General features: G+C 40.1%; 2 protein-coding genes across 4 annotated transcripts in view; both read right to left on the reverse strand.

Annotated features, from left to right (window-relative positions):
* ARMC3 (armadillo repeat containing 3) overlaps positions 1 to 15,387 on the reverse strand; it is a 194,910-nt gene that overhangs the window by 107,460 nt on the left and 72,063 nt on the right. For all 3 annotated transcript variants that reach the window (XM_030199322.1, XM_030199315.1, XM_030199328.1), the window contains one exon: positions 10,922 to 11,116. In XM_030199322.1, the coding sequence (XP_030055182.1) occupies positions 10,922 to 11,116 (195 nt within the window). The remainder of the gene's footprint in view (positions 1 to 10,921; positions 11,117 to 15,387) is intronic.
* On the reverse strand, positions 4,999 to 8,334 carry LOC115467841. The gene is made up of 2 exons (XM_030199337.1): positions 6,597 to 8,334; positions 4,999 to 6,018 (listed from the first exon to the last, which is right to left on the reverse strand). Exons 1-2 carry the CDS (start codon positions 7,937 to 7,939, stop codon positions 5,946 to 5,948), a joined length of 1,416 nt encoding a protein of 471 aa, XP_030055197.1. The 5' UTR covers positions 7,940 to 8,334; the 3' UTR covers positions 4,999 to 5,945.

Raw genomic sequence — 15,387 nt, forward strand, 5'->3', positions numbered from 1 at the left:
AGTTCTCTGCTTTTCACCAATCTGTCATTTTGGGGGGGGGGGGGATGATTCTTGGGTTGTGCCACTTTCATAGCCTCTGGTTACACCAAAGTACTTCTTTTTTCAGCATCATAATGATGCAGCGCAGCAAAAGAATTTGACAGGGGCAAAGGTTGGTAAGGTGACAGCTTCTGTGTCACAGATCTTAGTCTACCTGAGGATGGAAGCCTCGCAGTCCCCCCCTTAAGGTGAACAGAGAGCTCAGTGCCCCCCCCCCCCCCCCCCCCCCCCACTGAAGGATGATGATGAAGGCATGGAGCTCAACAGGCCTCCCCATTGCTTTATTCCTCATCTTCTAACCAGCATGATGCTTTAAGGGGGAGTGCTACTGGTGTCAGAAGAAAGAAGAAAATAGAAGAGGGAAATATTCTTGTGCCAAAAAAAAACTACGCACTTTGTGAAAAGTTCTGTATATTTGCAAAAATCATACAACATAATCACAGTCCGAGCAGTAATTAATTTAAAACTGCAATACAGAAAAAAGTTGATTTGAACATACCAGAACTTAAGCTTTTGGAGGCAAAACTACCTAGGAGCACTTTAACAATAGAAACCTTAGTTATAGTGTGTTTTGTGGACTTCAGCAATCACCTGAACTCAAGGGGAACTCGAAGATGCAGACAGTACTGACTTCTTGCAGCAGTATGGCAATGTCCATAGTAGTTTCTATAAAGGCATCAATGCTACCTGAATCTGTTCTTGGGCTCCTTGGACTGACAAACTAAAGTATTCAAACTACAGAAGCAATCATCATAATACAGTAGACCACTTCTCTCCTACTGTAGTTCGTACTGCCTACCCATCTCACTTCCTATACGCTTCCTCGCTTCCCTCTTCAGTTCATCCCCCAACATTTTCTATACTCACTCTCCCAGCTCACCTGCCTTCCATACTCCAAGCTCATTCTCACTGATATTCTCTCTTCATGTCTCCATACTACCTCTAATCTCACACTCTACTCTTTCCCCCAGATTATCTTTCCTCTTTCTCATTCCCTGCACACTCTGTCCACTTCTACAGTGTTTTTTCTTCCTAATTGTGTCAGTTGAGCTCTTTAGCCCTGCTCCTGGCCATGACATTACTGAAAGGAGCAAAGCCAATATTACCCCTGGGGCAAGCATAAACTTTATAGACTTGACTGTGGTGCGTACTTTACAACTCATATGCCAGTATCAGCATAATAGAAACCTATTATGGAATTCTGCTGAAGTCCAGACCCATGGCTCAAGAGACCATCCCCACTGATAAAATCTGAGTTCATCCAGTTCCCCTTACTTCCTGTTAATACTGGGCATCACCTGACTTAGGTAGTGTGCATAGGCAACACTACAGGGGGGCAAAGAGCAGTTAGTGACTCCTCTCCCCAAAAATGGCTTGGCACCCCAACCTCAGCCAGCCACTCTAACCCAATCTGGCTGTGCCTGCTGCTAACTTCAAGCTCAGGCATCTCCTCCCTCCTGTGGCCATGTGGTTGAAACATACTCCTTGAATAGTGAGACTCTGTATCTACAACACCCTGTGTAGTTCAAACACCAATTATTTGAACCAAATGGAACCCGCATAGTTAAAACAAATAATGTTTGGGAAAGTAAAAGACTGCAGGGAGGGGAACAGAGAGCAAGGAGGTGAACATGGTGGTGGAATCAGGGAAGAGAAAGAAGGAATGAGTGGGGGAGAATGGATGAATGATTCAGTTTGGGGGGGGGGAGTCATTTTGGATGTACTGTGAATGGATGAGTCTTTAGGAAGAGGGTTCAGAGAGGGGATACAGAGCCCTGTGATTCAATAAGTGGACATCTCAACTACACTGTCATAGAAAGGAGGAGGTACCTGCCCCAAGTCAGAAGCAGCAGTTGCAGCCAAGACCATGATAAATGTGCTGGGCCGCTAGGGCCAAAGGAGGAGATTTGAGGGTTTGTGGGGAATGCAGGGACTCAGAAACTAGCTTGGGGAGAGCACATGGCAGGGAGCAGAGAAAAAAATGGAATTCAGAGACTGCGGGAAGTAAAGGAAGAACAGGGATTTGGTAACTAAAAGAGAAAGCAGAAAGTCAGATTGGCTGGGAAAGTGAGAACTTGGAGATAAAGTGGGAGAAAACAGAATACGGAATCAGGAATGGAGAAAACAGGGACCCAGAAACTGAATGGGAATTTGGGGAAGACAATGAGAACCTGGCAACTGGGTAAGTATGAGCCCCCCCCCCCCAAATCCCGGCACTCTGCTTCAAAAGAAAACTGATGGCAATGCTCCTTGGCCTTCGCCCGATATCGGTGTTCCTCAGTGCCAATGCAGATGATGTCAAATCCAACCATGTCCTTGGTGTCGGTTCCAATGCAGATCAGTCATGGGGCTTTCTACCTGTACCCAATGTCAAGAGAGGTGGAGACCTCCTTGATGCCAGTGCACCCTCAAGCGTCAGGCAAAGTCCTGGTAGCCATCTGGGTCCATGATTCCAATGCTGATGTCAACAGACCAGACTTTGAGGATCCAAAAAGTTCCCTCTGGTGGGCCTCATGTGCCTTCTGCGTTCTTTTCTGCATTTGTAAACAAAGAACAAAGTAAGAAGGGTCATAGTCATGCCTTAAGCACCCCACAAACCAATTGTGTGGGTCAGTGCTAGATATCACTCGATTACACTGGGTGCATCTTCTGAAGCCAGTGGAGGTCTTCTGAGGCATGTCATAAAGAACAAAATGAAAAGGCTCAATCAATGGTGAGGTCATAAAGGGGTTTACCGCAAACTGAGCTTGGTGCTCCAGCCTAAGAGGGCCTTGGGAGCTGTGAAAAAACTTAAAAGAGCCGAAAAACTTAAAAGAAAACTTAAAAGAATTGAAAAACTACAAAAATTACAAGGAGCAAGAACACTAGTAAATAAGCAAAAATACCTGCACAGGAAGGCACAACATGCAGAGAAAAAAATCTGCCGAGATCAACAAGATACGACCTCCTAACTCCATGGAAAAAAATAGACTGAGGGTCCCGCACTAGCGCGTCAGGCAGGAAGGCACTCAGGCATGCGTGGTGAGGCCACTGCCAAAAGCCTCTTAAAGCTACAGAGCACTGGGTAGTGTCAGCGCCAGGCTCCATCAGGATGACATCACCCAGATGTAAGGAACATTGTATTGCTCGTCCTCAGAGAAAAACAGTTCCAAAAGCTGAAGCATACACACACCGATTCATAGTACCACAGCAGTTACGGAATTGTGCCTTTCAAATAGTCCTCTCCTCTTATTTCCTCTTGCAATCTCAGGCACACAGAGAAACAAAACAGATATAAAACACACATAAACCACGCTCACTCACACGCACACACAAGTAAGCACGCATATACATAAAAACATACATGCACTGATACATGTGCATACATACAAATACACTAGCCCTCAATGATAAACATGCAAACGTATCAGAGATGTACACACACAAAACAAAGACATAAGACATACATGTGGGTAAGCATGAATACACACACACACACACACACACAAAGGAATTCAAAAGAATTCCATGAGCCATGCTCTGTATTCTTTCCCTACTTGCTTATGCATAAAAGGCTACCTATAAAATTATCCATCCCCCCTGCATAAAATTAGGCACTGTATTCCTTCCCTACTTGCTCATGATTAAAAGGCTACCTATAAAATTATTCCCCCCCCCCATCCCGGCATAAAATTAGGCACAGTGATAAGAACACATATACTGTTATTTGACTTGGATGTAGGCATCTTCGGAAGGATCTTGGGTACAGCATGAGCAATGTAAGCATACCTTACAGATAAACATTTACATCTGTTCATGAGCAGTTGTAAATGTCTACTACTTCATTTTAGATGCAGTTTTTGCAGCTTTTACGGGGCACTCATTTGAACATACATAGGTGCCTATGTGCCTTTATAAAACAGGCCCAAAATAGGTATACTGTTAGAAAATTATCTTCTCTCCTCCTAATTCTATATATAATGCTCAAAATTATGCAATTACTTAGGGGCCCTTTTACAGAACGGTGGTAAGCCCAACGCAGGCTTACTGCTTGCTCTTCCGGGACCAATGGTGTTAGTCCCGCCCCTAGCGACCACCATTTCCAGGGGAAAAAGAAAACCCCCAGAAGGAGCTTGCACAACAATAACTTTGCAGTAATCGGGCATTGCCGCACACTGCCCGGTTACCACCGGGTTAGCGCAGGAGCCCTTATCATAGTAACATAGTAGATGACAGCAGAGAAAGACCTGCACGGTCCATCCAGTCTGCCCAACAAGATAAATCGTCACCTCAATGGGTGGCCAGTAAGGGCTCGCTGCCGCATGGACATGCGGTAAGTTCTCTTGTCGAATGGCCATGTGTGCTGGGGACTTTTTTACTTGCTGTGGTAAAAAGGGCCCTGGAGCGCGGGAATTGTCCCCACCACTAGCATAGGGCCCTTTTTCCCGCAGCTTGGTAAAAGGACCCCTTAGTGAGCCAATTAGCACTGATAACTGGACACTAACAATTATCAGCACTATTAAGCAATAATTGGAATTTACGCACACATCTTTATAGTCGCTATTCTATAAAGATGTGTGCATAAAGTTTTCCACGTGCATCCGAAAAAAGGGTGTGACCATGGGAGGGTCATGGGTGTTTCTAGGATTTGCATGCAGTGTTAAGGAATTTAGAGGATCCATTCCTAATTTAGGTGTGGAGATATACACCGGGGTTCAGTTGGTGTAAATCCTCACACCCAAAATTGGGTGTGGATACAGGCACTAAGCAGTATTCTATAAACAGCACCCAACTTTGGAGCACTGTTTAGAGAATAGCATTTAGCGTGCATTTTTTTTGCGCCATTTACAGAATTGAGTCCTCTGTGTGCAAATGATGTTTATTAGCATTGGTTTTTGTCATTTCCTTTTGGTGTTCAACAAGGAGACATGCCATAGTGTTAAATTTCCTTGCCAATAATGCAGAAAATGATGTAGTACATATAGTAAGATAATAATTTTATTATAATTTTTTAATCAACTGTCAATGACAGAGCTATGTAATAACTTTACATAGGAAGCAAGTTATACAGAGATGAAGTTGCTTACTGACAGTGTTTCCTATCTTCCTTATATACACAGCATGTCTCTAACTTAAGCTATTCTCAGCTATTTTTCCCTTATCTTTTCCCTTGCCCTTTGCTCTAACCACAAATCAGCAGACCCCAGACATTATCTGTTCTTAAGGTAAGGTTTGTTTTTCTCTTGTTTCTGCACTGTTCAGCCTTCCACTGATCAGCACATTCCTTTGTAAGGTCATTCTCTCAGCTTTTTACAAGCCTTCTGTAGTTTTCCATTCTTTTTCTATACAAACCTCCCTTGAACACTGTTTTACAGTGTTCACAACACTATAGTTCTATTAGCGTGTTTGAGCTAGGTTTAGATGTGGTATGTCTCTTCACTCTATTTCCCTAGGCCGTCATAGCTAAAGAACATTTTCTTTCAAGTGTTTATATTCTTCCTTAGTTTTCCTTTTACTGCATTTGTGGTTAGAAGTTTTAAGCATATTACCTTTCCTTTCTATACTTCCCTTTGTTGTACTCTACTGTACATTACGTTTGTCATGTTGTGCACATTATTAATTTTTACTTCTTTCCTTTTCCATATTCTACAAGTTAGAAAACAATTCCATAAAATACATGTAGTCCCATTATGACAGGTAACATTATCTTGTTGTCTAGTTGTACGGTGGGGTTTTATCGTCCAACTCCCCATCACTTCATTGGTTGTAACCCGTGTCAGAACCATAAAATGTACCACAACGATACTCCAGATGAGTGCCATTTCAATCATTCAGTACCAGTATCGTTGACACGTCTTATATCGGATAAATGCACCCAAGTAGTATGACCACTTAATCGTGCAGCAGTATGGGTGAGTTCTTTTATCTCAAATGGTCCAACGTAGATTGGATCTTTTCAAGTCTTGTGTGTGAAGTTTTTCCTTAAAACTTTCTGACCTACTGAAAAATGAGAACAAAAAGTCATATTAGGTATCTGTTTTGAGTCCTTTATTGCCATATCTCTGGTCAAATTAATTATTGGATTTATCTGTTTCCAATAGTCTGTTGCACCTTCAGTTGATTGATCTACTTCTTTTACAGGTATCCCTCTGGGATCTCTTCCTGTATGCAACTGAAAAGGTGAAATTTGCAAACGAGAACTAGGATGGCTTCTTATTTGTAACACAGCCAGTGGTAACACATCCAACCACGTATAAGTTTTCTCATTTGCTTTATTCAGTGCTTTTAGTAGCACACGTAATTTAGTTTTGATGATGCCATTGTATCTTTCTACTAGTCCATTAGAGGTTGGCCTATAAACTGCTACTTGTCTGTGTAATATTCCACAGAGTCTTGTCATATCCTTTATTAAGGCATTCAGAAAATGACTTCCATTATCTGTGACCAATTTCTTTGGACATCCATGTGCTGGCAAAATATGGTGTAGAAACGTATCTATCACCACTTGTGCTGTTTCCTTTGTACAAGGAAATGTTTCTATCCATTTACTGAAAGCATCCACCCAGACTAAAAGATACCTTTTATCTTTTACCGGTATTACCATATCTGTAAAATCCAGATGCCATTCTACACCTGGTCCTGAGGGAATTGGAATAGATCCGGGAGAAATCACTGGTCCTCGATGTACTATATTTTTAGAACAAACCATACAATTTAATACAATGCGTGTGGCATAAGCAAGTATTCTTGGATGCCAAAATATGGTCTCCATAGCCTTGCTCATGTCTGACGCGGATAAATGCAATGTAACATGCCAATTATAAAAGTTATTTATTAGCTCAGATGTAGTCATGCAAATTTTCCCATTTGGATGTATCCATTTTGTTTTTCCTGTATCCATTTTACATTCCAAATTTTCCCATTGTATTCTCTCTTGTTCTGTAGGTTTAACTCTTATCTGACCTGGATCTGGAGGGTAGGGAGTATCACACCTCATATGTTCCCGTGAACGTGTTTGTATTAAGATTTTATTTTGTAATACCTCTTTAGCTGCTTTATCTGCCAACTCATTACCTCTAGCTTCCATAGTATCCTGACCTGTATGTGCAGCCACCCACACTATTGCAGTCCTTGTACCATAACCCTCTCGTTCACTTAATATTTGTAAAACTTGTTGCCAAGTTTGACTATGTTGTAGGGGTTTTCCATTTGCCGTTAGAAATCCTCGTCTTTTCCATTTTAGTAAATGATATTGCAATGAGCTCACTACATATGCACTATCTGTATAAATAGTACAGGACCTTGTCTTTTCTGTTTCTTTTAGAGCCATACACACTCCCATCAGTTCTGCTTCTTGGGCAGAAGTACCTTCTGGTGCTTTGTATTGAACCTTTTTCTCAACTTTTATGTCTACCGCATATAAAATAGTTTTTAATGCTGCAAACGATGTTTTACTGCCTATCTGAGCTGTATCAGTAAACCAATGATCTCCCTCTTCCTTGGGAAGTGGAGAAAATGTCAGTAACTGCAAAGAAGGTATATCAAATAATTTTTCTATCTGTTTCTCTACTTCAATTTCCATCTGGAAAACCAAATCCATTTGTTTGTTCTGTTCTTTAGTCATGGGTTTGGTATCTATATCTTGACCTATTAAAACTGCTTGATATTTCCCATATCGGGTACTAGTAAGAGCTGCTTGACTTTGTGACAACATATGGTATATAGTATGATTAGTATGCAGGATAATGGGGCTGTATGGCATAACAGCTCTCCATTTTTCTATTGCAGCCACTAGTGCTACTAGTTGTCTTGGTATTTCGGGCAAACCTTTTTCTACAGCACTAAAGGTACCTGAAAGAAAGGAAACAGGTTTCACGAATTCCGGTTCTTGATTCACCATTGCTGCCCATGAGGTTCCCATATCTTTAACCCAAATGTGAACCTTCTTGTGTGGGTCTACCGTACTTAGAGGATTATACTGTGATAAGTGTTGTACTATTATTTTAATAATACTGATGTCAGATTTTGTCAATTGTATAGCAGCTTTTAAAGCAGTACCAGCCGGTACCCTTAAATGTCGATAAAGTGGTGCTACAATCTGTGAATAATTTGGAATCCATTGTCTACAGTAATTAAAAGATCCTAACAATCCCCTAAGCTGAGTTAAGGTTTGTGGTATTGGTGATTTCAAAATTTCCTGCAACACCTCCCTTGTTACTATCTTGGAGGTTCCTGACACTGTCTGTCCTAAAAATGTCACTTGTGTTCGTGCTATAACACATTTGTTAATGCTGCACTTAATTCCCTACATGCCTGTCCTGAGAACATAACCCCATCCTGTGTATGCATGAGTAATGCTGGATTTTGACTTTGTAATGCTAACTGTGCCAAGCTCACTCCTGCTGCTGTGCAGAATGCTTTAAAATCCCCCACAGCTAACTGAGTTCCTGCAGTTAAGGTATCCATTTGCTCCAGCCAAATTCGGGCACCCTTCTGTATATTCGGAAGTTTATTTGTCATAGTGCTAATATCTATAGGGTTATATGGTTTGTAAACCCGTGTAGCATTCCCTATTGCATCTGTTCGTGTAAATATAGGGCAAACAGTTTGTATATCTGTTTCTCCTTCCTCTTTTTCTTTCTCAAGGAATCTTTGTGCAGTCTCTCGCCATATTTTTATTCCTCTTATTAGTCTTTCATGATTTTCCCAATCTTTTCCCTTTCTAACAATTACATTCTCTAGTTTATTCAAATCTTGTAACTCAGCCGGGCCCTTAATATGGCATGGTAAGGGAACTTTGGCTGTCAGAAACGACCCTACCAATTCATTCCAAAAACCATATCCATATTCTGTCACACTTCCTGATGCCATAGATCCTAATATGGCTTCTATAAACATACTTTTATCCGAATTCCATTTCTCTACCTTTTCTCCACTAGGTACATCCCTCTGTTTTCCCGTTTTAACACCTCCACATGCTCCCTGTGAACTTCCATCATCACCATCATCACTTATCTCGTCTTTATACTTTTTTTCCATAACCTTTATGTTACCTTTCATAGTAAAGGAACCCTTAATTTGAATATCAGCCTCATCTCCTGGTAATGTGTCTATATCTTCTAATAAATTTTCACCTGTCTCCTTAACGGGGGAACAGTCTATCGGCTTTTTAGGTCTCTCCTTATCTTTACTTGGTTTAGATTCTGACTTTTTTACTCCTGTCTTCCACCCCTTATATCCTACAGCTACTTCATCATCTTCCTCTTCTGCTGCTGCTTCTAATTCTTTTAATGATTGTAAGGGATATAGTGAAGTCGTAACTGTCCCTGAAGTATGATTATTATTTTCATACGGTGGAGGTGCAGTTGAGGTTAGTGAACCTGCAATCTCTTGCTTCTTTTCCTGTTCTCTCTGCGGTTTCATAGCCTTTTCTGTGCATTCTTTCTTATCGTGATGCCACATATCAGCAGTAACCGAAAATAAATTCCAACAGTACAAATGCTTAATCAATGATTTTCCTTTTTTGTTATTTTGTATATACTTCAATAATTGCAATAAAGCATGACGTTCAAATGATCCATTCTGGGGCCAGCCCAAAAAGGAATCCTTTTGAGCGTATTTAACCCATTTTAGGTTTAAATTTGCAAGCTGTTTCTTATCAAACGGAAAAGCTTCCTGTACATGTTGTAACGGGGTACACATGCGTGTGCTATCTACATAAAGTGAATATTTAATATCAAACGTCTCTAATATCACATTATCAATATTTACATTAGCCATTGTGAAATAACAATATTTTGCAAAACAAAAATAACCAAAGCAAAAAAGAAGAGCAAAAAAAAGAAAACAGAGACAAAAAGAGCACAACAGATACAAGAGAAAAAATAAATTTGACAGTTTTAAAACCGTGTACTAGTACTCACAACTCAATATCAATGACCCTTCTGGTCCTTCACTTCCCGATGAACGCTGAATGCTTCTCATGAACTGGCCAGTATCATAAGATCAATGATCAGATGGTCGTCCTTCGGTATCAATAACTATACTGGTTATCAATTTAGTCTGTCAGACATGCAGTTTATCTTGCCCACCCAGGGACGCCAATTGTTAAATTTCCTTGCCAATAATGCAGAAAATGATGTAGTACATATAGTAAGATAATAATTTTATTATAATTTTTTAATCAACTGTCAATGACAGAGCTATGTAATAACTTTACATAGGAAGCAAGTTATACAGAGATGAAGTTGCTTACTGACAGTGTTTCCTATCTTCCTTATATACACAGCATGTCTCTAACTTAAGCTATTCTCAGCTATTTTTCCCTTATCTTTTCCCTTGCCCTTTGCTCTAACCACAAATCAGCAGACCCCAGACATTATCTGTTCTTAAGGTAAGGTTTGTTTTTCTCTTGTTTCTGCACTGTTCAGCCTTCCACTGATCAGCACATTCCTTTGTAAGGTCATTCTCTCAGCTTTTTACAAGCCTTCTGTAGTTTTCCATTCTTTTTCTATACAATAGGCATGCTCCAAGCTGCAGCCTGCTATCATCACAGCTAGATCCATTAGTATGTCCTTCAGTTAAAAGTTATACAGTTAATGTTAACATGGACAAAAATGTTTTCAGTAGTTGGACCTCTGGTGTGGAAAAAACTGCCCCTGGAGATGCTGAGGAAAAGAAGTGTGGTTAATTTTAGGAACCAGATAAAATATTTTTGTTTTTCAAGACCTTGTAACTTAGATAGGAAGGAATATATATGTTGGTAGATATACTGTTGAATCAATAATAATGTTTTAATGTTTTTAATTTATGTCATGTATCTTATGTTTTTATTTATAAATCTCTTATAAGTGTTATGATAGGAGAGTAATAAATATTTTATTATTAATAATTCACACTTTACCTTTGTTTCCAAAATCTCCATAAGAAAATCTAATAGTTGATAGTCTCTCAGTTTTACCCTGCAATCCGCATTTTTAGTAAGTGTGGCAAATGTTTTCAGTCCCAGTAACTGAATCACTGGATATTCAGACTTAAGCAACTCTAATAAGGGAGGAATTCCATTTAATTCACAAACAGCAGCACGACTCCGAAAATCCTGGAAAAAAAAGAAAGTTTTCAAACAACATGAGTGATTGAGAAAAATACCATCATATTGCAATCTGTTTTCCATAAATTTCTTACGGAAACTGTAACTGACATTTTTATATTGAACTAAATTAACAAATACATCTGTTGCTAGCTTTCAAGTGTTATCCTTCCTTCATCAGGTCAGTGAAAAAACAGCATAGTTACACCAAGCTTAAATAATAGAGGGGCTTATGCAGAAAGCCAGGCTTTAATGATGACAACATAAGGGGCAGACAAGTAGTGGAGCTAGCTTATACCCCAGTTCAGTCATAATCTACAAAAACCATTTGAAAAAAAATGCATATTAAGGGCTGACCTAAACCATTTGTATGAGATTTCCATACAGAGATAGCGTTAGAGCATTCCAAAGTGATGGTGTTAGAAAAAAAAAAAGGCACTATGCCTAGTAGATCCCCAACAAGCACAAGAAGGGTCAGAGAGCACCAGCCTATGATCATTGAGAGAGAGAAGAAATGTTCTGGTACATATGGGATCGTAAGGAAGGCCAGATAACTAGGGACATCAGTAAAGTAAGGCTTTGAAGGTGAGGAGGAATACTGGCATTGGAACAGAAACATAAGAAAACCCTTTCGTCTAAGGTGTATAGGAAATACCAAAGGTGAGCTGAGAATTACAGGAACTCAGTGCTGCACAAATCGCTTTTCAGCTGGAAATAAGGCTAGAAGACTGTTAGTGGATAAACAAAGTGCCGACATTTAATTCTGTCATCTTGAAGATCAGGGATTGAGACAGGGGTCCTAGGTCAATATGATAAAAGAATCAGAATGTGTTTTCAAACATTTAATTAGAGATAGTATGAAAGGGAGACTGCTATTGTGTAGGCAATGGTTCCCAAACCATGAGAGAGATTTGAATGCACTACCTCTACTATATGCAAATCTCTCTCATGAATATTCATTGTGGATACCCTGAAATCCTGACTGGCTGGGGAGCTTCCAGGACCAGATTTGGGAACCACTGGTGTAGACTGAGGTGGTAAAATATCTGAAAGTGGTGGAGCTTCCTCAGCTGGAAGAGTCCTAGCTGTTCAAACAGCTACTGGAGTGGGCAATTAAGGAGCTAAAGGAAAGGAAGGCACCAAAACTAGAGGGGCTGCTGCAAAATTTTATTTTAAAAAAATGTAAGCACTGTTAGCCCCTTTCCTAGTGGAGCTCTTTAATTCCATAAGGAAGAAGGAAGAATTAGGACTAGCTATGAAAACAGCAGGGATTACAGTCTTGCCTAAACGTGGAAGAGACTTGACTGTAGCTTCTACTGCCCTGGACTGCCAGTAGCGCAGCTGCACTTACTGCCTCCTCTTGGGAGGGCGGTAGGATTGGCAATGCTATCAACAGTCGTGACAGCTAGCGTGTGGTACAGACTTGCGCACTAGCTGCCAAAGACAGGTACACCCCCACCCATCCATGTCATACCCAGATCTCACCCACTCCCAAAATGTGGGGGTTTTACCATGCTGTCTGCGTTTTTAATGCAGGCCAGTAGCACAGGTCTGCACTATCTACTGCGCAGTAAACCCCATGTTAGCTGTTCAACGCAGCTTAGTAAAAGGGCCCTTGAGGATGCACGCACATGAGAATGGAAAATGCTGACTGTAGCTGTTAGGTTTCTTGCTTAGCTTTAAATGTGTTCTGTTTTCCCTTTCCTTTGGGAAAATATGGCCCCTGTGGACTAAATTAAGCCTTCCATATTTTCCTCATATTTTTCTATTTCCCTGGTTGCAGTTTTAGGCTGTTTTCCTTAACATTCATGTGATTTGAATGCACATTTGTTGGAATATTTGAAATTAAACAAAAAAAATGACTACAATGGTGAACCAAATGAAAGCTGAGATGAAAGCCCTGAATAGCAGAGTAGCACATAATAAGCTTAATATCGGTGAACAAATTGATGCAGTGGCATTTTTTCAGGCCAAAATCTGCCATCTGAAATCCCTGCGTAAAGCATTAAAAGAGAATCAAGATGATTTTAGAAAATAAGCAGAGGTATTATAATGCCAACATATTAGGCTTCCCTCAGATAGATAAGATGTTCATCAGCAAATCACAGAGCTTTATCAACACTGCCCTCCTGAAATTAAAGGAAAGCCCACAGCACTTATCAATCAGCAAATTCCAAAAACTATAGGCACTGAACTATAATCACATTCTTTCACTATTTTGAGAACAAGTAAATTTTAATGCTAAGCATTCCAAATAAAGAGGTGGTACGTATCTGAGGACATGAAGTCCATATCTTTGCTGACTTATTTCATACCATACAGTGGAGGAAGAATTTTCCTCAAACTCCAATGATGAGGTGTAAATGAGATTCCCAAGTGCCTTGGCATTTGTCTGGCAAGATGTGACACAGTTTTATACTGGACTACTATACTTATTGCTCCAGATATTGGAATGAATTTTTTATAGTTTCTGATAAGGATGTGACAGTGCAGTGTGAATCTGGTGTGGAGTAGATCTATATTCTTTGAGTGTTATATCTTTAATAAGTTTGCTGAAGGTCTGGTTGGGGTTTTGTACGCCTTATAGGGCGGGTCATCAAAGGTGCAAGAGTGTCTAAGGCAGAGGATAGAGTATTGTTGTAAGAAGAAACAGCCTCGTTGACAGACGTGGATGGTGCTACAGTAGAGAGGAGGTTTGAAATACGGGAGGATAGAGATGAAGGGTCAACTATCCAACCAGATCAAATGGGCTTTATAAAGGGCAGATATGGTTCAGATAATGTATAAAAGTACATAAACGCTCTACTGGGAAAGACTGAAGGTCTATCAAGTTCAATATCCAGTTTCCAACAGCAGCCAATCTAAGTCATGAGTATCTGACAGGATCCCCAAAGAGATCTTCTCTGTTCCATTACCCAAGGATCCCCAAAGAGTAACAGATTCCATGTTGCTTAGCCCAGGAATATGCAGTAGATTTTCCCCTCGTCCATGTTTATAACGGTTTGTGGCAAAATAAAAATAAAAAGTGGGGGGAGGACCAATATAACTCCAACACAAGGGTATATTAAAAACGTTTATTGGGACAAAATCTTAAAATGGGACTCGGCAAAGGAGCGCCTGCTTCAGGAGTCCACAATGTCTACAAACATGAACAGAAACCAGTCAATGAATATGTGATAAATCATACAATGAAACAAAAAAAAACATATGAATAAATACATATGACACAAATCCATGTATATCAGAATAAAATATAAATTCAGTAAAGGTTACAAAATATGAAGATTAATAGAGTCAAATTAAATATACATACAGGACAAAATGTATACACTGTTAAAATTAGGAATTGTAATTAAAACTAAATAATTATAATGCATAAGACATGACGTCAAAAAAATGTATTCACAAAGAATTATATATATTTATATAAACAATATACAGAAAATAGGCTCATAAAATCAATAGTGGACTAAAAAAGAGATTATAAAAATGATAGGAAATGTAAAAATAACGCCAATGAATAAAAGAAACATACCAATATGGATGATTGTAGATAACAATATTCACAATTCTAGTTGATTGAAATATAGGTAATACACTAAAAAACAAGTACCAAAGATCAAGTCATGACGGAATAACATTCTTGTGCTTAGACGTGGAGGGGCATAATCGAACGCGAACGCCTATATCAATGGGCGTCTATGTCCGAAAACGGGTACGTGAAGAGGCGGGACAGACCGTATTTTCGAAAAAATGGACGTTTTTCAGCTGGGCGTTTGTTTTTTCTAGCGATAATGGAAACTAAAAACGCCCAGCTCAAAAACGTCCTAATCCAAGCTATTTGGTCATGGGAGGGGCCACAATTCGTAGTACACTCGCCCCCCTGACATGCCAGGACACCAACTGGGCACCCTAGAGGTCAATGCGGTGGACTTCAGACAATGCTCCCACATGCATAGCTCCCTTACCACGGGTGCTGAGCCCCCAACCCCCCTCCCCCAAAACCCACTACCCACAAATGTACAACACTACCATAGCTCTTAGGGGTGAAGGGGGCACCTACATGTGGGTACAGTGGGTTTTGCAGACCTCCCATTTACCAGCACAAGTGTTACAGGTGGGGGGGGGATGGGCCTGGGTTGAAATCTGGGCACCCATCACTTTCGAAAATAAGGCTGTTAGTAACCTATAGAACTCTGGAAGTCTAACTGCTTTGAAAATGAGCCCCACATTAACTTATGGAACTTTGTAAGTCTAAGTGCTTTGAAAATGAGCCTCCT

Source organism: Microcaecilia unicolor, chromosome 1, assembly GCF_901765095.1.
Source record: "Microcaecilia unicolor chromosome 1, aMicUni1.1, whole genome shotgun sequence".
Lineage (NCBI taxonomy): Eukaryota > Metazoa > Chordata > Amphibia > Gymnophiona > Siphonopidae > Microcaecilia > Microcaecilia unicolor.

Coding starts and splice junctions, on each gene's coding strand:
- LOC115467841 (XM_030199337.1), bottom strand. CDS start 7,939: ATGGGAACCTCATGGGCAGCAATGGTGAATCAAGAACCGGAATTCGTG. Junction 6,019..6,596: donor ATACCGGTAAAAGATAAAAG/GTATCTTTTAGT, acceptor CTCATTTTTCAG/TAGGTCAGAAAGTTTTAAGG.